This window comes from Mercurialis annua, linkage group LG2 (genome assembly GCF_937616625.2).
Source record: "Mercurialis annua linkage group LG2, ddMerAnnu1.2, whole genome shotgun sequence".
NCBI classification, from domain to species: Eukaryota; Viridiplantae; Streptophyta; class Magnoliopsida; order Malpighiales; family Euphorbiaceae; genus Mercurialis; species Mercurialis annua.
In genome coordinates this window covers 52,558,710-52,579,567 of record NC_065571.1, presented here as the reverse complement: position 1 = coordinate 52,579,567, position 20,858 = coordinate 52,558,710, and the positions used below count along the sequence as shown (strand labels likewise).

Here is a 20,858-nt window from a genome sequence, read left to right as displayed (position 1 = left end):
ACGTCGTATTGGTTAGCCTTAATTTTTACTCAAGCTAAAATGACGTCGTTTTGGTTAATCTATTGACACAAGCTGTACAATCACAGAATTTTTCATTTTATAGTGAATTGAATCATGAAAAAAAAAACTTTAGTCTAAAATATAACCAACAAGTAACTTTGCATTCTCTTTTACATCATCAAGAATCACAAGATATGATTCATTACAAAGAAATACAATTTGACAAAATAGAAATACAGATTGCATATAAAATGAAAATATACAATTGAAAAATTACAAGCTGCCTGCTGATGCATTCACAAAGAGTATTCAGCAAATTTGCATTAGTCCTTAACATCAGTTACACCTTCAGCTGATATCTGAAACCGTGCTTCGGCTTCGGGTAAACATGGAGAACTTATTACTTTGCAAATGCGCTCCTCTGCTCTGCCCTTCCTTAAAGAAAGCCTATACGACAAGCAGCAAGCGACAAGGACAGGTTAATAATCATTGAACATGTAAAACTTTTTATATTCTTTTAGAAAAATATCAAGTACCTTGTTGTGGAAGCATGAGCCATTATATTGCCACCAATAGGCTTGATTTGAGGTCCAGCGAAAAGAGCTGATCCATCTACTTGTGCAACTACTTGATTCGTAATGACAACAGCCACTCCAAACTGTAATGAATGAATATGCAAAGAAATTTACTCAAATCAGGAACATTTCTGTATACAGGATTCAATAATTGGTATCTATACTGCACAAAAACTGGTTAAGTCTTATACTATATCAGAATTTTATTTTCTGTTTCTAAAATACTTTTAAAACTCCAAAACAGTTAAATTTCCATGCAACATAGGTTGGGGGCATATAACAAAGATCAACGATAAAAAAGAAAGGATACCAGAAAATCATCTTATGCAGCAGAATTCCGAGTTCAATATCTTAGAATTTGTTTAGGCATTCTTAAATTGTGAACTTTTAGTGTGGGCTAAGTTTGTAGCCTACCTCATCTGCTAACTTCTGAAGACTCCTGAGAAACTTGGCAAGATGCATTTGTCGAGCAGACAGTTCTCCCCTTCCCGAAAAATCTGTTCTGTATAGAGCAGTAGCACTATCTACTATCATAAGAGCAAACCTGCAAACCATTCACTGGAACAATTCATATTTTGAGAAGAAAAGCTGTACACATAACTATAAGTTCTTCGATTAGTAACGACATAATGCAAAAAATTTAGGATGAGTTTACCTTGTTTCTACCATCATAGAAGCTGCTTCAAGCAAAAGCCTAGATTGATGATCAGTATTATATGCACGAGCATAAGCCACATTCTCCAAAACATCAGGACCATTCAGCCCAAACCTACATTCAAAACCATCATTGACAATCTGACACCAGACAGGTGAAGAACAAATGTTTCAAGGGAGCTGAATTATCACCTGTCTGCTATTTGTAAGAGTCTTTGTGGCCGAAATGTGCCCTCAGCATCAATGTACATTGCTTTTCCCTCCCCGCCCCCTTGATCTAATGGAAGCTGAAACATAAAAGATAAAGTCAAAACGCATGCATTTGGTGGCGGCAAAAAGAAAAACGATGGAGCAACATTTTTCCAATGTTCGGATTTTCAGCCTATTTGGCTTTTTTGAACAAAAAGAGTCTATAAAATTTATGTTGCGGAAGCAAAATTGCATATAGTGAAAGAGACAAGATCTTACTTGGCAAGTGACACATAGTGTATGGCACAGCTGAGTCTTGCCGGAACGAAACTCACCATAGATCTCAGTAATGGATCCCGTCTCAATTCCTCCTGAAAGATAGAGTTTGAAATTGCAGCAATCAAGAGCATGACCTTATTAATACCGTAAAGCTCTTAACGGTCTTAAAATTATTGTTTAGTTCTGATTGTTAAACTTTCAAACATCATGTGAAAGTTACCTTCCAATACTTTGTCAAGTTCTCTTGATCCGGAAGTTATCTGAATTATCTCTAACCTCTGGGCGTGGAGTTGGCTAGCACTAGTAAAACCCAGAGGCACCAATTTAGAAGCTGCATATGATCAAACTTCAACAAAAATAAATGTCTATCCCAATGACAAGAACTAAGTTGGATTAAGCAATGAAGAGTAGAAGAAGAAGCAAAGCAAAGGAATGGCTTACCTGCTTCAATGATTTTATCAACTTTAGCTTCACTAATTCCTTTAATTTGAAGAAGCTCTTTTCGGGGAGAGTAGGCGACAGCCTCGACTGTACAAAGACCAGCATCTTTAAGCTTCTTTACGTCAAGGGCAGCAATTCCAGACTCCTTCAAGTGGAGATTATGTCAAATTGCTATAGTATACTTCAGATCATGAAAGATATATACATCTAATCTAAAGCTAGCTACTTAAACATTCTTACAATAAAAAGCATGTAATTTGATAAAACATAGCAATTCAAAGCTACACACATCACAATGAATTCATATAAATCAATCCCCAAATAAGATCAAAGATAATGGACAAAGAACCAACCTAAAGATTAAACACATGCTAACAAGCAAACATCAAAATATTAAGAACCTACATCCATTTCTACAATACAACAGCTAGATAACGTACAAGGCAATTAAAGATGGCAAAACTAAACCACTGTGATCACATAAACCCATTTCAACTTTCAATCTCAACAACCGAAAAAATTCAAGAAACACATATGATTAAACCCCTAATTTCCTTTCTAAATTGGTCTCCACAACCAAATGAACATTAAAACCCCCAAACTGTCAAGGCATTACACAAAAACATAAACCCAAAACCCAATCCTCTAACATTGAAATTGAACAATAATAATCAGGGTATGGATTCAACCCGACGCACCCATTTCAACTCACAGCAGAAAAAAAAGGTACATTAAAAAACCCACTTGATAATAAACCTAATTCTTCCGAATTACGAGTACCCATTACATTAAAAATGAAAAAGATTGGTTCTTTGTACAATTTTGAGTTACCTGTAGCTGTTCAACAGGGAAAGGGCCATGTGGCATTTCATCAGGTTCATCAGGTTGCTGTTGTTGTTTTTGCTGCTGTTGCTGAGCCATGTTTTTAACGGTTTTTGCTGATACAGTTTCCAAAATTGGATGATGTTTCAGAAGTAAGGAGACGGAAAAATGAAGGCAGTTGGTGAAGGGTTTGTGAGTTGCGAGTGATTGAAGAATGAGAGCGGAAGCGGAGAGGGAAATGGTGATGTTTTAAAAGAAAATAGAAGGCGCCAATTAGAGTCATGGCAAATGAAGCTTGTTATGGAAGCTTTGATTTGGGCCATTTTCTTTTCAGGACGGAGTGAATAACTTGGGCTTGGTTTCCTTCTTCTTTTCTTTTTTCTCTTTTTCGATTTATCGAATCTCATTAAATTAAAAAAAAATCAGAGTAATTTAATAATTAAATTCGATGATCTGACATGATACAGATAACATATTGCCTAATTTGCAGATCTTACTTGTAAAAATAAAAATAAATTATTAATTGTTTTTCTAATTAAGTGCACTTTCAATTAGTTTTTGATCAAATTTCTCCAATCACCGACAAATTCACAACATTTGATTTAATCACCCCACGATAACCTCATAACTAACCATTCAAATTATTATTACTTTTTTCTTATCAAAAAATAAAATATTTATCAATGATAAAATCGACAAAACAAATCTCAAATAAATAAAAGATCAATTCACCCTTAACTTGTTACAAAATATTAAATAAATCATTTTTCATTGAAAAGGGTCAAACAAACTTATAATTTGTCATTTTCGTATCAAATCCCATTCTCACACCCTCGGGTGAAATACAATTTCATTGTAAAATGAAAAAGAAAATTAAAATGATTCTTAATTTTTATTTTATTATTTAAATTATATTTAATAAATTTCAAATTTCAAATTTCAATATTAACAACAACAAAAAAGACTTCTAATGATACTAGAAATTAAATATTTATTTTTTTATTGTTAGTTTTAATAGTGGTTTGGTCGTATCTTCTCTTGACTTAAAATACAACATGCTCTTTTATCTCACTTTATTTATAACATTTTTGGCATAGATAGGCAGTTTGAGGGTGCTCTTAATATCAAAATATGGGGCTATGGGCTCACTACATAGGTCAACATATGCAACAAAAATTAATTAGGGAAAACAATCAAAGCAATTGCCACAAAAACTCTTACAGATTCCTACTTTCTTTCATAGACTTTGAGCCAATCGGCTGCATCAGCCTCTTGCATCACATCTTATGATGAATCTATATTCGATTGAGAAATTTTTGAAGACGACAATTTAAATTTTTATTTAAATTGAATTTTATAAAATTTATAAATTATGGTCATTCAAAATTCTCCAATCCAAATATTGTTTATCTTTTTCTATTCTCTGGAAGAGTGTATAGTTTTTGTCCATTTTCTTTGAATTCCTCAATTTAATTCCACTTGTACGAAGATCAAAATGTTAAAATACGAATATAAAATGATAATTTTTACAAAAATAATTTTAAAAATAAAATAAAATATTAGAATATAAAACTGGATAAATATAACTGAAATATAGTATATTTTTATCACACTCCGAGCAATGTTTATATATAGAGAGTTTATATGTAATTATGTATATTTTAAATAATTAACATGTTCTTGTTCATTGGCTAAAAGCGGAGAAATTTTTAGATGAACCAAGTCCACCACATAGGATTATGAACTATCCATTTAATACGTGACACGTGGCGTGATTATTTATACGAGCCAATAAGAGCGAGTTTAAAAATCGAAACATTACAATTCTAAACCCCAGTAAATTGAACTACACTCAAACTATAATCACTAGTTATTTTTATCCAAATATTCTTATTATATTTTTTTAATAAATTGGTTTAGTCTACAAACTCTAACATTTGGAATTCACTTCAGATTCCGACAAATTTTAAGTAAACCCGTTAACTATAAACCAGAAACAAAAGTGACACCAGTAGATGGCAGCCAAGAAGTTCCTGAAATAAAACGACCAACCGTAAATTCAACCGCTACATCAGCTCCAATAACATGATGTCCTTCCCAATTTACCCTCCCGGAGGTTCCGCCTCCGGGGCCAGTATTTGCATACTCGGCGAAATAAAGCGTTTTATCATACGACGTCGCACCAGGCCATGCAATCCACCCGCTCGACGATACAGCATCATCTATATACGACTCCATAATCACCGATCTCGAATACTGCTTCCAAGGCCTACCTAAATACGAATTATAGCTACGTTTGACCGGAGAAAAATCGAAACTGGCCGTTATTCTGCAATTCTGAACGGAGAAACCTGTGTTTTGTCCGGGGTCTGTTCGTCCATTTGCTAGAATTACATTGTAGGCTCCGTTGTTGTAAGGGCGGTGAAGGAGTAAATTGCAGTTCTGGAAAACGGCGGCGGCGTTGCCGAATATGAAGTCTACGGTGCCGGAAATGTCGCATTCTCGGTAGAATTGGCGTTGCGAGAGTGCGTATAGAGTGTCTTGGTGGCCGGAGATACTGCATTTGTAGAGAACTGAACGGTCGGAGGCTATGTAGAGAGCTAGGGCTTGTCCTCCTTGAGGTCCTGCTGTGTTTTGAAATCCGATGTCTTTAGCTATGAATCCATTACCTGTGATTGCTGCATATTTCAGGTAGAGTGTGGGTTAAAAGTCTAAGTGATACTAAAATTTTGCTCTACATTTTAATATAGTAATAAAGCTTCAATTCGTATCAAAATGATACATTTTTTTAATATTTTTTTTCAATCAATGATGTCTCGTTATAACGACCACGCGAGACATATTTTTGTGATGAAGTGCAACATTTATCGCCATATCAATCACAATTTGTAATTAGGTGGTGTGATCTAGTGGTGGGGGCTTTCTCCCTTAAGATGAAGGTCCTGGGTTCGAACCTGCATACCCACATCTTAAGAGATTTAATCTTTTAATGAACACACTTGAAGCCCCACTAGTAATGTGGTGGCGTTAAATTTCTAACTACTAACATTTGAGATTTTAATAGTCGATTACTATATTTGTCAAAAAAAATCAATATTTGTGGCGTTTATATAGCCAGATATTTTTAAATTATACTGCTACCAATCGGCATATTAATTTATTTTGCCTTGGTATTTTGCACTTTTTTTGCCTGAATATCAAAATAAAGTAAAATTTTTTTTTAACTATTTTTATGTCAAATAGGAAAAGTATGTCATTTGCAAATTACTATTACTATGTTGATAATATTGCCATGGAATTTAAGTAAAATAGAGTTCTTTATATCCTTTTTAGCACAATGGTTACTGGAAAACAATAAAAAATACTTAAATGTATATATTCTTTAAAAGTTGAAATACTTATTTTAAAGAAATTAAAGTTCAGAAACTCAAACCGAAAATTTAAGAAAATTCAGACACCCCTAGTACAATTGTTCGTAAATTAAATTAAGAAAGAGAGATAAAGAAGACAAACTGAAAGTAGCAGAGTCAGGCATGGACGAGCCACCGCGTACACTATCACCACCAACAATCACAGTCGAGTATTTACCCTCTCCGATCAACGTAATCCCATCTTTACCGCTTCTAATTTTCTCTGTATAAACTCCCGCCTTCACATAAATTACAAAACGGCCGCCACTAGCAGCTTTTATAGCTTCAGAAACTGTCCTATAATTTCCAGTCCCATCTTTAGCGACCACCGCATTAGCCTTAATTGTACTGCTCTGAAGCAATTTCCGATCCTTCGCCGATACCCACTTCGGAAAATCTTCTAATTCCTCATTTAGGTGTCTGTATTTAGTATTGTATTTGATTTTTTTATTTTCGTCGCCGTCGCTAATTCTGTTGACGAGGGATAATGGGTTGCTGACTAACTCGGAAAGATAATCCATTTTGCGGGATATTTGAGATGCAAAGTCGCCGGCGGGTTGACCTGAGGTGTTAACGGACTCTTTGCAGGCTTGTTGGTAGGTTACGACAGCGCTTAGCCATGTTTGGATGTCGTTTTTGTTAATTCGTCGTGATTGATGATTTAGTGCCATTAGTGACTTGTCTAGGAGTTTTAGTGACATCTTCATAAGCTCGTCGCAATAATCTACTTGGACAGTTTAAAAAGAGGGAATTAGTTGAAAAATTAAAAAATTAACGAAGACAACATACAAACAAACCAATATTTGTAGCAATTTATTATTCACCACAGAATTTTTTTATAAGAGATTATCTTTTCATCTTTGGTCTATAATTAGTGAGAAAAACGTCTAATGACTAAATGAAAAATATTCGATAAAAAAAACTAAATGAAAAATAAAGGAGATATAGTGACAAATTAAAAAAAAACACATCACAAAAGATCCCGACAATTGATGATAATCGAAGAGTTGAGTATTTGAAAAAGTTTAATCATTCTGACAATACTATCGTTCTTCCCTTTGATTCCACTCCTATTTATAGGTGAAATGGACTAAACGAATTTTCGTTTATATCGATAGTCGATACATATCATGTTGTTGAAAGTTAAAAATTCAACTGTATAATGATCATAATAAAAAAAAAGGCGATGAAGAAAAATGACGCATAACTTAAAAATTAGACAAAACAATAAAATTAAAGAAAAAAAATGATATCGGAGGAATTCAAAGATGTCGATTGAATAAGCGATCGCCGTTCTACCACCTAGTTCCGCCTATATACATAGACGGAGTTTACTTGGTGACTTTTTTTTTTCCTACTATTCTACGGCATGTATCGTGTTATAGGAAGTCAAAAGGGAAGTATAAAATAATCATAATTTCCTTTATATAATTTTTTAAGCATAACAAAAATTACACATAGATAGGAAAAAAATATCACCTGTGATGGACTGAAGATGTTGAGCTTCTTGAATTTCAAATTGAGCGGTGATCAATGATTTGAAGTAAGAATTGTGCAATTGGGTCTCTAAAATAGTTTTATTAACAAGAGCAGAAACAATATGTAGATGATTATTTTTAAATTCCATCAATGTTTGAACACAAAGGCTAGGATATCTAGTAAAACTGCATTCCTTTTGAATTACATGCAATTTTTCATCAATGGCGGCAACTGCTATGGAAGATCCTAGCAGCCAAAAAATCATCAAATTTAACATATTTTAAGCTAAAGATAAGGACTCACATGATCAAAGTTGAAGATGAAGGGGTTATTATTTATAGTGAAAATTTACAGAATTAGAGAGAACATATTTTTGGTTTGTTCGGTTGTCTATTTTATTGAGATTTGACGCAAAAGTGGTGCTCAAATGTCTACAAGTAATAGCTAGCCCACCATTTATAGCAGCACTTTTTTTTGTGGCCCTCTTGAGCCTTTTGGCAATACATTGTGTACATTTTGAATATATTTGCACGGAAATTAGTCCCAGTTATATTTTTATTTTTGGAAATACACTTTGAAAAATTTATATTTATAACATACTTCTAAACAAAAATATTGTTTATCATTTATCATTTTATATTTGTTTCGTTTCAATAGTTTTATATCGGCTTTCTGTTTTCGTGACAATAGGCGTAGCCATATAGATTTTAGACCTAATACATAATACTTTCAATCTCTAACAATATTGTATGATTTTTTTTAAGTTTGGCTATCACTGCTAAAAATTAGTATATTAGCAATCGGTCAAACCGTCACTAATTTATAATATTATGCATAGATTAGAGACAAATTAATGTTGAAAATTGGTATCGGTGACAATTTTAGGATATACTAACGACGTATTCAGTGACAAAAATGATCTGTCGCCAATATCATTTAAAACTTTTCCGTTTCAATGCTTATATTTTCGCGCTGTATAGTTTTTGAGTTTATTTTTATTTATAGTTTAAAGTCGCGAATCAGTAGTTGGATATGACTTGGAAGTAAAATAAATTGATTCAGAAGGATAGCCGTTGATCTTTAAATACATTATATGGACAAAATCCATGTATATATGGCATTGTATTGTTTTTATGTTCTGGTTTGGAAATTGGAATCTAACTTTTTGCACTATGAAGCTGATAATTCAATAATTCTATAGTTTAATTGTTCATTAATGGTAACTGATATTAGTAGTATTTAAATTGTGTGGCTATTATCGGGTAGATCATTATGAATGCTACTGAGTTAATTATCTGACCGAAAAAAGTTAATAGTAGTTAATATTTGATGTTGATATGTAAAATAAAGGTCCATTAATTAAAGAAACTTAAAATTCAATTTTTTAATTTGATAAAATTATAAGCAACATAAGGAAAAAAAATAGGAAAAAAAGATGTAGTATGTAATTAGCGGTTAAAAGAAATTGATTGTCGGAAAGATAGAAATAAAAATCAAAATAATTATCATTATTTGAATTTGGCTGAAAAAATTACATGAAAATAAGAATATAAATTAGGCGTAATTGCATAAAAAATCACCAACTTTCGCGTGTTTTTGGTATTTAACATAATCTTTTTTTCTTGACATAAAAAATCACCAACTTTCATTTTTTGGATATTTGTCCACGAGATGTGAAACGGCGCCGTTTTGAATGTAAAACGGCGCCGTTTTGCGCTTAATTTTTCAAAATAAGCGGTTATGTGGAAGAATATGCCAAAAAATGAAAGTTGATGATTTTTTATGCCAAGAAAAAAAGATTATGTTAAATAACAAAAATACGCGAAAGTTGGTGATTTTTTGTGCAATTAAGCCTATAAATTACTCAAATTATATTAGAATGAAAATGAGATTAATAACTACGAAAAATAATCTTTTTCATTATCTACCAGGGGAATTAATTTAATTTTTATTTAATTTTCATGTTTTGATCAACCAAAAAAAATAAATTAATGATACTCTTAATTATTTTTCTCTTTCTCATTTTAAATCTCATTTTTATTTCCTAAATTTGAACCAGACCGAGACTAAGATAAAAGAAAACTAGTTGGTGTAAGTAATAAATTAAGATTCCTGTTAATTAAATGTATCTATCAACATGAGCAATTTAATCTAATATGGACTCTAATCAAATGCAAGCATTTTGCTATTTTAGTTAGTTTTCATTTCTGCCCCTCTCATTCTCATGATATAAAAACCAGTTTAGGAAATATTAGTCTATGACAAATAACGATCAAATTTAATATTTTGATGTAGATTATAAATTGGTTTCTTTAATTTGGTTTTGCCCTTTTAATGTAATTAACCAATTTGTAATAGTTCTCTTAAAAAAATTATGGGATGGTTATCTTGAAATTAATTTTCTATGATTACAACATATTAACTTTACATAATTCAAATTCAATTTATTTTTATCTGCAACATGATAATTTTTTAAACTAAATAATGCCTAACAATGAACTATGTGAAATTGGACAATAAATGAATGTAGTTACTCGAAGGAAAAATTCTTACATGAGCCTAAATTTTTCATATAGAATTATGAGTATGACACATGATAATAATAAATGTGATAACTAAATAATACATGTCATATTAAGCAGAGGCGATGCTAGAAAATATTTTTAAGGAGGTCAAATTTTATAGTTTAACATAAAGTAAAAAATTAAAGTGGTCAATTTAAGTGTAATTATATGATTAGCATTAATTCATATAAAATGTTGGTACAATTTTTTTTTTAAAAATGGTCAATTGACCACCTATTGCATTATGTGGCTTCGCCACTATTAAGTGCAAAAATTTAGCTAAATATAATGAAATTTTGATGAATTGATTTTTATATTTATTATTATCATCTGTCATCCGATAAATGGTTGATTTATAATTTTACACGGCGAAATAGATTTATGCCAATATTTTTCATTTGGAGTAATATCAATTATTTCCATTTAGTTTGGGCTAACCAATTGAAAGTATGGCCTCACATCAATTAATTACAAATTATAATGATTTTTTTGTTTGAAAATTATTCGTAGGATTTAATATTGTTATCTCATGAATTTAACTCTGAATTATTTCAATTTAAAAAAATTATTATTTTTTCTTTATTTTAATATTTTAAATAACTAAAATCCCCTATAAAGTGTTTTATGTTAAAAATATTAAAAAATATATAAAATGATAATTTTTTATATTTTAAAGAAAAATAATATTTTGGACCAAAATTATGAGATAATACACTACAACAAAAACAATCTTTAGTAACATATTTATAATAACATTTCTAGCAAAAGTCATTTTAAATAATAAAACAATGATAAAATAACATTTGATAAATGACATTATAAATATATATTTATTCTTATTCTATTTTAATTGTTAAAATAAAAAAATTATCACTTTCTAATTTTAAATTTTCATCTAACAACTTTTATCTCTATAAACAATATCAACAAATCATTATTAACTACAGCATAGAAGAATTAGTTAAACTGATAAACAACGTGCTGGGAATAACTTCCCACGTTCTTCCCCTTTCTCCCTGGTTGCCGCCGATGGCACACTATTCCTCTAACGCTTCCGCACTGCTCTTTCAACACCGTCGTCCGAGAGTTCAAATCAGGTTTTTATATATTTGTATTTTTTTTTAACATATCGAGCATTCATTACCGGATCTTCTTCTTCTTTTCTTCGAAGTTTCAAGTTTTATTGTAAGTCAGTTGTCACTTTTTTTTTGTTTAGATCCTTCAAATTTTGATTTGGTTTAATGTTTAGGTTTTAATGGTTGCTAAATCTCTCTTGGCAAATAAAGTTGTTGCTCTTGCTTTTCTTCCTATGTGGCAGAAACATTATCGGCCTCTTCTAAGCCTTTGAGGAGAAGATGCATTTGAAAGAGAACTGAAAATAAGCCAGTTGGTCAGCAATCCAAATTCTCATTTGGAAATTAATGACTACTAAAATGGTTAGGCCCTCATAATTTTGAGTGAAGTTTGGTTGCTTAATTTTTCATATCCTTTCAGAGTTGGGAACTTTCTCTGAGTTTAAAATAAAATTTTCATTTACAATGCAAAATTAAAAAGAATGAGACTTTTATTATTGATGTGGAGGTGAAGATGAGGGTGTTGATGACCAAGTTGTTATAGTTGTTGCAGAAGGAAGAAGCTATAATTGAAGAATTAATTTTATCAAGCAGTTTGCGTGCATCAAGAAAATCAGAGTCTAAAATTGTTATGATCTTAACACTCGCTCACAGATACAAAGGTAGACATTTAGTGTACTTATTCTCATTACTATATATATTTATTGGATTACTAAACCAAATTTTAATGTAAGTGTGTATTGTAGAATACCTATTCTCATTAGTTCTACTGATTCTTTCTAGGTGAGTTCAAATTGATTTTTCTTTTTAATTTTTGATAGTAATTGTTTCTCAATTGTGGGTTTCTCAATTGTGATGATCTTCTGATTCAGATCAATTGTTGTATATGTCTTAATTTTGTATTTGCCAGATGATAATTTTTCTTCTTCACATTTTAATTGTTTGCCGTATTGTGCTAGTGCAGAACCTTGACACCCCATAGCAGTCTTGCAAGAAGGTGGATAAATCAAATTCCGGATATTTGTTTTCTCCCGAGCTTGTTGTTGGAAAAGACATATCTTTTATCTTACTACTACAACTTACAAGGGTGTAATATGAATTTAGAGAAAAGGAAATTGTATATGTTTGTTGTATTACTTAATTTTTTGTGTTTCCTGTTTTTATCAGTTTGTGTAAAGGATTTAAACATCAATGAATAAAAAATTGTTACTATTTTTCAAAAATATATTTATTCTTTTAACTTATGTGTTTTATTTAATATTCATGATTGAATTGTGTAAATCATGATAAATATTATAATATATGAAAAAATAATGATAATTAAATATTTTGGCATAATATTTTCTCATAACCTAATTATTAGAAAAATATTAAGTAGTTATTGTAACACTTTATAAATATTATTACATTATGTGCTATAATAATGTTTAATATATGTCACAATAAATACATTTAAATGTTACTAAAAATGGCTACAAACATTTAGTTTAAATGTCACTTAAACACATAACAATACCGGCAAATGTAACACATAAATGACATTTGTGAAAAATGTTGGTATAAACTTTAGATGACGTTTTTTTAATATTAAGTAACATTTTTTCGATGTCACAATAAACCATTTTTGTTGTAGTGATAGTAATTGATCCTGGCTATCTTTGATTCATGGTAAGGAATAGTTTGAAAACAAATATTAATTGAACAAATATAAATAGCCTCAGGTCAATTACTATTAAAATTTCAGGCACATGAGAAAAAATATTAATTGAATCTTACATTGCTAAAATAACAAAACTACAAAAAGTTTATAAATGTAAAATTTCAACTATCAACTTTCAACTTTCAACCACCTTAATATCTAGTTATAGTATTACGGTCATAGTTTGACCAAAACTCATTTTATATGAATTTGAAATTTTGCATTTTAATCCATTTATAATCAATACTTTCATAGTATTAATCAATCAATAATTCTAACTATATGTCTGTGTACTCCTTGGCTTCTCTCATATTTTATAGAAATTCAAAGGCAAACAACCATCTCTCGCAACTCCACTCAAACATAATGTCGTGCTTTTGCTGCCATTATTTATGAACTTCAATAGCTATTGTATTTTTTCAAATTTCCAAGTTATGCTTCATAAATCTGTCATTTCTTAATTATGTGACAATGCAATATTACACACTGCACAATATCAAATCTTCCTTGAACATATTAAGCATATCGAAATTAATTACCGTGCGGTACATCAAAAAATTCAATCTAATGTTATTCGTATTTTGTCTGTTATTTATGATAATCTGATAGTCGACTTCCTTACAGAATTAACCACTTTCTTCTACATTGTTTCATGCCTTTCTTTCCAAATAAAACATAAAATTTATAAGCTCCACTTTGTGGGAGATTATTACTGATATATTTCTCTAGTTTTTGATTAGTGCAGGATTGCTTTTGGTTATAGCAGAATCATTAACTTGTCAAAGTGACAATATTTTTTTGTTTCATTAGTGCAACAAGTTAATGGAGTAGCTATCGATTGCTGACATGTCAAATTAGTTTTTTTTTTCTTTTAATAATTGAGCAGAGGGGAGCATTTGTGGGAAAATTTGAATCCACGATCTAGCAGTTTACTGCCCAACGCTTATAATATTTGAGTTATAGCTTATTAGTACATGTCAAATTAGTTAGTTACTAATTATAAGTTGTAATAGTTTGTTAGTATAAAGGACTTGTTGTACTCTCATTTTCGATTAACTAAATAAGTTTTGTTGTTGCATAATATGCATTTACATGTAGATGTAGTGATCTATAAATTAATACACTTTTTCTGAAAATTTGTTAGAACCTGATGCAAGTTGGAGTAAAGAGGATTGTGTTGGTATGATTATAATTTGGCAATTTGACCCGAAAACTACAAGCATGGTTGACATATATAGACATAATTAAATAGAGATGTCATAATTAATTATGAGAAGGTATCGGCATTTCCACCTCAAGAGTTCTTCTAATGATCAAGCAAATTGTTTTGGTCTAATGGTGCAATATCCATAAATCACATGCTATGAAACTACTTTTCATGTTAGGATAACTACTTGATAGAAAAGGAGAGTAGCTTTCTTAATAATTCAAAACAAAGATTAAGACATTACTCAATAGTAACTATCCTTTTTTCATCACCATAGAGAAAGTTCAATGTTGGTCTATCTTCCATTACAATGGGTGGTGGGATATAATCAAAAGTAAGACTATCTGGTTAAATTATGATGTATCTGTCACTCCGATATAAATAAAATATTAATTAAACGATAACTATTATTCCCTCCATTTTCAACTGATAGTCTTTTAAAATAAATATAAATAGTAAAAAGATAACACACTTATTCTTATTTAATGTAAGAAAAACGGTCATTTATACCCTTAATTTGAGTTCAGGATCAGATAAGCACTCAACGTTCATAAAAGTTAAGCTATTTGCCCCTAACGTCTTAAAAAGTGAACAACTAGACCCCAATTCTAACGAACGAGATGTTGAGACCCTATTTGTCAAAATCGGAGGGTCTAGTTGTCCACTTTTTAAGATTTTGGAGGCATATTTGAACCTTTTCAAACGTTGAGGGCTTAATTGATCCCGAAGATAAACTGAAGGGTATAAATGACCCTTTTCCTTTTAATGTATTAGTATTTCTTATTTCTTATTTTTTATTTTTTAATACTTTTGTTTTCTTTTAAATACATAAAAATGTAATTAATGACTACTGATCATTTAAATAATAAAAAATTTAAAAATAATGTATATTAATTTGGAATGAAAGAAGTAATATTTTGAGTTAAAGTTAAAGTTATTTTTCTTTCTAAATTTCAAAATTAAATTTAAAATATGATGGATGAAATACATTTTTAAAATTATAAAAATATTATAATAACTTTAATCTAAATTCAGAATAAATATTATTATTCATATAATAATGTCTTGTCGGTCCCTAGCTTTCATTTGGGTGTTAATTCACCCCAATAAACATCATTCAAAACTTTGAAATGTAAGCTTTTGTGTAAATTCTAATTTTTGGTTAGACATATCCACAAATTTGGTACAACCAATCCTCTTTGTCTGCCTGACATTCTTTATTTTTTTGTTTAAGAAAATAATTCACTTATTTAAAAAGCGAATTTTTTGAGCTTACAAACTGACAATTTTAGTCCAACAATCAAAATCTGGTTGCCTGTATTAAAAGAAATAGTGAATGCTTGATTTCGAGTTGAAAGGTCCAATTATTTTCCTCTCCTATAATGTTTAAAAGAAGGAAAATTACTAAAAACACTCAAATCTTTCATATAAGTAATTATAAATGTATAGTAAGTTTTATTACAGTATGAATCCTAATATTTCAATAATATTTAAAATAAATTCTGCATCTTTAATAGTGTTTAATAAATAAAAAAGACAAAAACACAAGATCAAAATTATTTTAAAAAAATATGCTAATTTTGAATTAAAATAAAATAATTATTATTAATAAATTATTATATATTATTTTTTAAAATTAGTTTAATTTTTTGAAGTTTTTTGAAACAATATTTTAATAATTTGATCCTTTGTTTAACAAACACATTAAAAAGGGAACGTTAGTGAATTTAATCAAATATTAAAAAAAATTAAAATATTTAGGAGTTTTTTTAATAATTAATTCAATTTGTTATGAAATGTTTTGCTCCCAAAATCGTGAGTGGGTTTAGGCAATGGATTAAGTAAGGATAAGACATTTGAACTAAATCCACCCCACCCCACGCTATTGCTTTATTTGGTTTTTGATTTATTGGGGGCAAAAGCACATGTCTTTGAAGAAGAAATTAAAGTGCACAAACAAAATTTAGAGTGCCCCCAATTTGATTGAGTTTCATTTTAGAAATATATTTGAAATTGACTAATTTACTACCAACTCGAGTTTGAGTTCAAACAATCCGAATTAATTATTAAATTAAATTTGAGCATTAAAATACTCAACCCGATAAGCTCGCAAGTCTAATCAAACTTTAATTGATTTATTATTTTACCTTTTAAATTATATTAAAATTTGATTTTAAATATTTATATTGATAATCGAGTCAAGTCAAGTTCGAATATTATTCTACAGAGTTTAAACTTGAGCTTCTAAAATAAAATAGATTAAATTTGAATTGATCTTCGAAGTTTTTAGGATCGAGACAAGCTTGAACTTAGCAGTATAATGAGAAATTATTACATAGATTTAGTTTACCACGTCATCTATAGACAAGTCAATCACATTATAACATGTCATTAAAATAATGGCATTATCATAAAATTACTATTAAAAAGTGTATAAAAATAACAAACAAAATGGCAATAATGTCATCATTTTAATAATATGTTATAATGTGACTGACTTAGTTTATAGATGACGTGACTCGATAGTGCCTATAGTTTTTCATCCTTTCCATAAATGTAAGATGCATGGATAATTATTTCTCATTTTCAAAAAGATAGATGCTTATCTTACTGTTTTTACACCAAAGAGGAAAATTAAAATATCATTAGGTGAAGAGAATAATAAAAAAAGGTAAAATTGAATAGTTGATCATACAACAAAAAGTGCAAGACCTTTTTTTATTACAGGTTTGTACTTACCCTATGAGTATTGAGTTCACAATAGTAATGAGATCTTCCTGGTTTGTCTATAATCTTATAAATTCGAAGATTTGACATGAATAAGTGACATAGTAAGAATGGAAAAAAAACTAACCCAACACGACTTTGTTTTACATATATAAAGTTATTAAATTTCAATATGCTTTTCTTGAATGATGCCTATATGCTTTTCTTGAATGATGCCTTTTTTAGTTCAATTGAGCTATATTACGATGATAAGAAGCCATGCAGATAAATACATCACAAACAACAGACTAAATGGAAGTTGAAGAATAACAACAAATAATCAATTAAAAAGGCTATCATTTATCTCTAAAAATTGTTCACGTTGTTTTGATCTTGAGGGTGGAATGAGATGATTTTCGGTGTTTTGACCGGAAAATCATCCGTGTTCCTCGCATATGTTTATATATTTTAAGAGTTTTCATTGGTTCCTTCAATAAAATGCTTTGTTATAAATTTGTACTTGTTTTAACTTTACTTTGATCTCTTACATTTGTAAATCATATGAGTTTAGATAACAAAATCTATATTTAAATATAATCATAAAAAATACTTTACATTTTTTACTTTTTTTTAGATTTCAATTTTTAAAATCATCAATTATATCTCGTTTTCTAATTTTCAGTTTTAATTGTATCCATTTTTTCAGATTAGAATTATTTTCACTTAAAAAAAGGTTCCTCTTTTCTTTTTTGACATATAGTCTATTTTTTTTAATATATTAGGAGCTTATTTAGACCACATGCCAAACGTGAAATATATATTTGAACTTTTTTCAGTATAAAAAATTCCAATTTTAAAAAATCGGTACAATTGAAATTGAAAATTGAAAAATAAATTTAAATTGACGATTTTAAAAGTTTGCGATATAAATGAAAAAGGTCGAAAAAGTGGAGTATTTACGGAGGATTAAAACATCAAGGTAAAATTGTTTAGATATCTAAATCTTTTTGACCTTTTGCCAATTTTATAAATTGACATCAATTCTAGCCAATTTTAGAAATTGTTTATAATCTTATATATGTATTTTCACTTTATTTAGGTATTCTTTATATATATATAATTGTTAAAAATTAACTTATTTTTGAAATCGGATAAAAATGCTGTCAATTTTTATAATAAAAATACAAAAACTGAAATAAAGAAATTTGATTAGATTTGAAAAACAAAAAACAAGTTTGAATAATTTTTAACCATAAAGCTGAATGTAAAGTGTCATTAGCCTTAATATAAAAGTAAGGTGTGCAGTACATCAGTGAAAAGGACCTGAGTATAAACTTTATATTTATACTAATTTATATGATATATTAAATAGTATAAAATAAAAGTGGGCAATTAATGAGTACCTTCGCCCTTTGGTTAACTTATGGGTGAGCATAAGTTGAGTTGAAAACATACTGATTTAATTAAAAATTGAATTAATCAAATTATTAACGGAATTATTGAATTAAATCAAATTAATTAAAACTAAATTAACAAAATCTTAAAATTTATAAAATTAAACCGACCGAATTATTCGGATAACTAAAATTTCATCACTAATTGAACCGACCGAACAAACCAATTTAACCATATTTTATTATTAACTGACGGAACGAACCGAATCATCCATCAAGTCAAAAGATTGACAATTGCCAGAAAAATACTACACAGCTTACTAAAATACAGAGTTTTATCAGAAACCGGAGACACAAAGCCAATCTCCTTAAAACCCTCATCACAAGTATCAGAGTCAGTCATTGCAGCGCTCACAAATGTCTTAACATTTTCTAAGGACTTAATCCTTAAAGCATCAATGGCCTCGTTTAACTCTTCAACAGCATCACTGAACACTTCCATACAATCTCCTAAGCAAGACGAGACGGTGTCGTTTCCTCTAGCTGTAGACTTCAAATCAGTAATGTGAGCAAGTGTTTCTTGACCGTACGATATAGTGAGATTGAGTGCAACATTGGCTAGTTCTTGAAGATCTGCTGTTTTGGTTCGAGGGTCTGAGTTTAACGAAGATATGCATATTTCGTAGTAAAGTGTATGACTGCATGCCGTGGAGATCAAGTCTTGTGTTGCATGAAATCTTGCGGAGCAAGTAATTAAACTAAGAGAGCTTATAATTATCAAAAATCGATGGGCAAATGAAGCCATTTCTTTTTTCTATGTTTATGATCTTCAAGAAAGTAAGTTGGCAGTAGTTTTGAGTATTTTTTTTCAGTATAAATGATTAGACTTAGACCAAGAGAATCAAGACTATATATTTAGCAATTTAGGGTTTTTTCATATTAATTTTTTTTGTATTTTATAAATAGAAAGATGCTTTCATTTTGTTTGGGACGATGAATGATATTTTGTGGCCGGCAAGTTTGTGTTTTGCTTGTGAGTCTTTTGTAGATGATCATAAGAAGTTGAAACAAGTGCATATATTTGTTTATTTTCATAAAAATAACAGTATAAAACAAAGGTTCTTGTCACTTCTGATCATTGCCTACCATTTACGTGTTTATGTAATTAAGTAGGATATGAAAATAACTTACAAGTGTCAAAGAAATAAAATGGCCAACTCTTTTTCTTATCATGTCAAAAAAGAATTTATATCATTTCAGACAATAGTTTTGGAACAAATGCTCCACTTTGTCACTAAAACCATGCCGAGCTGAGTTTTAATATAATTTATGCTCAGCTTGTTGTATGAATGAAATATTTACATTCTGTTATAGTTTTAAATACTAAATTCACATTCGATTCAATTAATTGTAAAATGTTCATGTTCGGTTTATTTTGAAGAAAAAAAATACAATTTTATTTGAAATAAATAAAATTAATTTTGAACTCATTTTGAAAATATTTATTAAATTAAGAATAATAAGACAACTTTTTTTATGATTATTAATAAGAAAACTTATGACCTAATAATCAAATTCATTTATGAATTGACTAGTGATTTCACAATCAAGCTTATATATAAGTCCGCTCGCGAGTTCCTGACCGACCTTAAATACGGACTATTAATCGAATTTATATGCGAACCATCGAGTTCATTGTAAATTGTTTATGACCATATAACGAGTCAAATACTACTAAAATTAAGTTTGAATCGTTTAGATAAATGAAGATAGATTGAAATTCAAACTCTTTCGTCTAGACTAACGAATGAATTCGAGTGAGCTCCTGTTGAATTGAACACTGAATCGCTCGTGGGCGACTCGGTTTGATTATAGCCCTACTAATCACAACTTTAGTTAATAAATCAACAAATGTATAACTTATTTTAAACTATATAAACCTATATATATTTATCATTTAGTGTTTATGTTCTATTAATTAATCATTTAACTAGAATATATATATAGAGGAAGTGTAAGCTTTAAGTATCAATTCAAATTATCAAAAAAAGAAGTATCAATTCAATTACTATATAAGTTGGCTATGCACTTTTCTTTTCTTCTGATTAACATTGCTATTTATCCAACATACATATTTGAATTTTGGAGTAATACAAAATTATCCTAAAAAATTATTTAATTTATAAAAATACGTATTTAGTCAAAAAAACAATTAATTTTACCTAAAAGTTAAAAAACTTTACATAATATGCATATTTTTTTTACTATAAAAGAATATTTTTGATACATATTTGATATATTACCAATACATTTCTGATACAGTATGTAAAAAGTGAAAATATGTTTCGTATTTTGGTAACTTTTAA

The 20,858-nt window shown here is 29.4% G+C and overlaps 3 protein-coding genes across 3 annotated transcripts; all 3 read right to left on the bottom strand.

Moving 5' to 3' along the window:
• Positions 1–118: 118 nt before the first annotated feature.
• On the bottom strand, positions 119–3,252 carry LOC126668055 (DNA repair protein RAD51 homolog). The gene is made up of 9 exons (XM_050361271.2): positions 2,970–3,252; positions 2,139–2,283; positions 1,918–2,028; positions 1,698–1,789; positions 1,422–1,516; positions 1,231–1,344; positions 990–1,119; positions 537–658; positions 119–447 (listed from the first exon to the last, which is right to left on the bottom strand). Exons 1-9 carry the CDS (start codon positions 3,057–3,059, stop codon positions 324–326), a joined length of 1,023 nt encoding a protein of 340 aa, XP_050217228.1. The 5' UTR covers positions 3,060–3,252; the 3' UTR covers positions 119–323.
• A 1,487-nt stretch (positions 3,253–4,739) lies between these two features.
• LOC126666678 (pectinesterase) lies at positions 4,740–8,282 on the bottom strand. Its single transcript, XM_050359520.2, has 3 exons — positions 7,850–8,282; positions 6,474–7,094; positions 4,740–5,638 (listed from the first exon to the last, which is right to left on the bottom strand). The coding sequence occupies exons 1-3, from the start codon at positions 8,124–8,126 to the stop codon at positions 4,944–4,946; spliced, it is 1,593 nt and encodes a 530-aa protein (XP_050215477.1). The 5' UTR covers positions 8,127–8,282; the 3' UTR covers positions 4,740–4,943.
• Positions 8,283–18,697: 10,415 nt separating this feature from the next.
• LOC126666680 (putative invertase inhibitor) lies at positions 18,698–19,353 on the bottom strand. The gene has a single exon (XM_050359521.2). The coding sequence runs from the start codon at positions 19,295–19,297 to the stop codon at positions 18,767–18,769; it is 531 nt and encodes a 176-aa protein (XP_050215478.1). The 5' UTR covers positions 19,298–19,353; the 3' UTR covers positions 18,698–18,766.
• Between the last annotated feature and the right edge of the window lie 1,505 nt (positions 19,354–20,858).

Bases quoted from the DNA above. Each gene is read 5' to 3' on its own strand.
- LOC126666680 (XM_050359521.2), bottom strand. From the start codon at position 19,297: ATGGCTTCATTTGCCCATCGATTTTTGATAATTATAAGCTCTCTTAGT.
- LOC126668055 (XM_050361271.2), bottom strand. From the start codon at position 3,059: ATGGCTCAGCAACAGCAGCAAAAACAACAACAGCAACCTGATGAACCT. The intron at 1,345-1,421 runs GTGATAATTCAG...TTTTGAATGTAG, and splicing joins CTCTTACAAATAGCAGACAG to GTTTGGGCTGAATGGTCCTG. The intron at 659-989 runs GTAGGCTACAAA...CATTCATTACAG, and splicing joins TTCAGAAGTTAGCAGATGAG to TTTGGAGTGGCTGTTGTCAT.
- LOC126666678 (XM_050359520.2), bottom strand. From the start codon at position 8,126: ATGTTAAATTTGATGATTTTTTGGCTGCTAGGATCTTCCATAGCAGTT. The intron at 7,095-7,849 runs GTGATATTTTTT...CTGTCCAAGTAG, and splicing joins ACATCTTCAGTCCATCACAG to ATTATTGCGACGAGCTTATG. The intron at 5,639-6,473 runs GTTTGTCTTCTT...TGAAATATGCAG, and splicing joins GCCTGACTCTGCTACTTTCA to CAATCACAGGTAATGGATTC.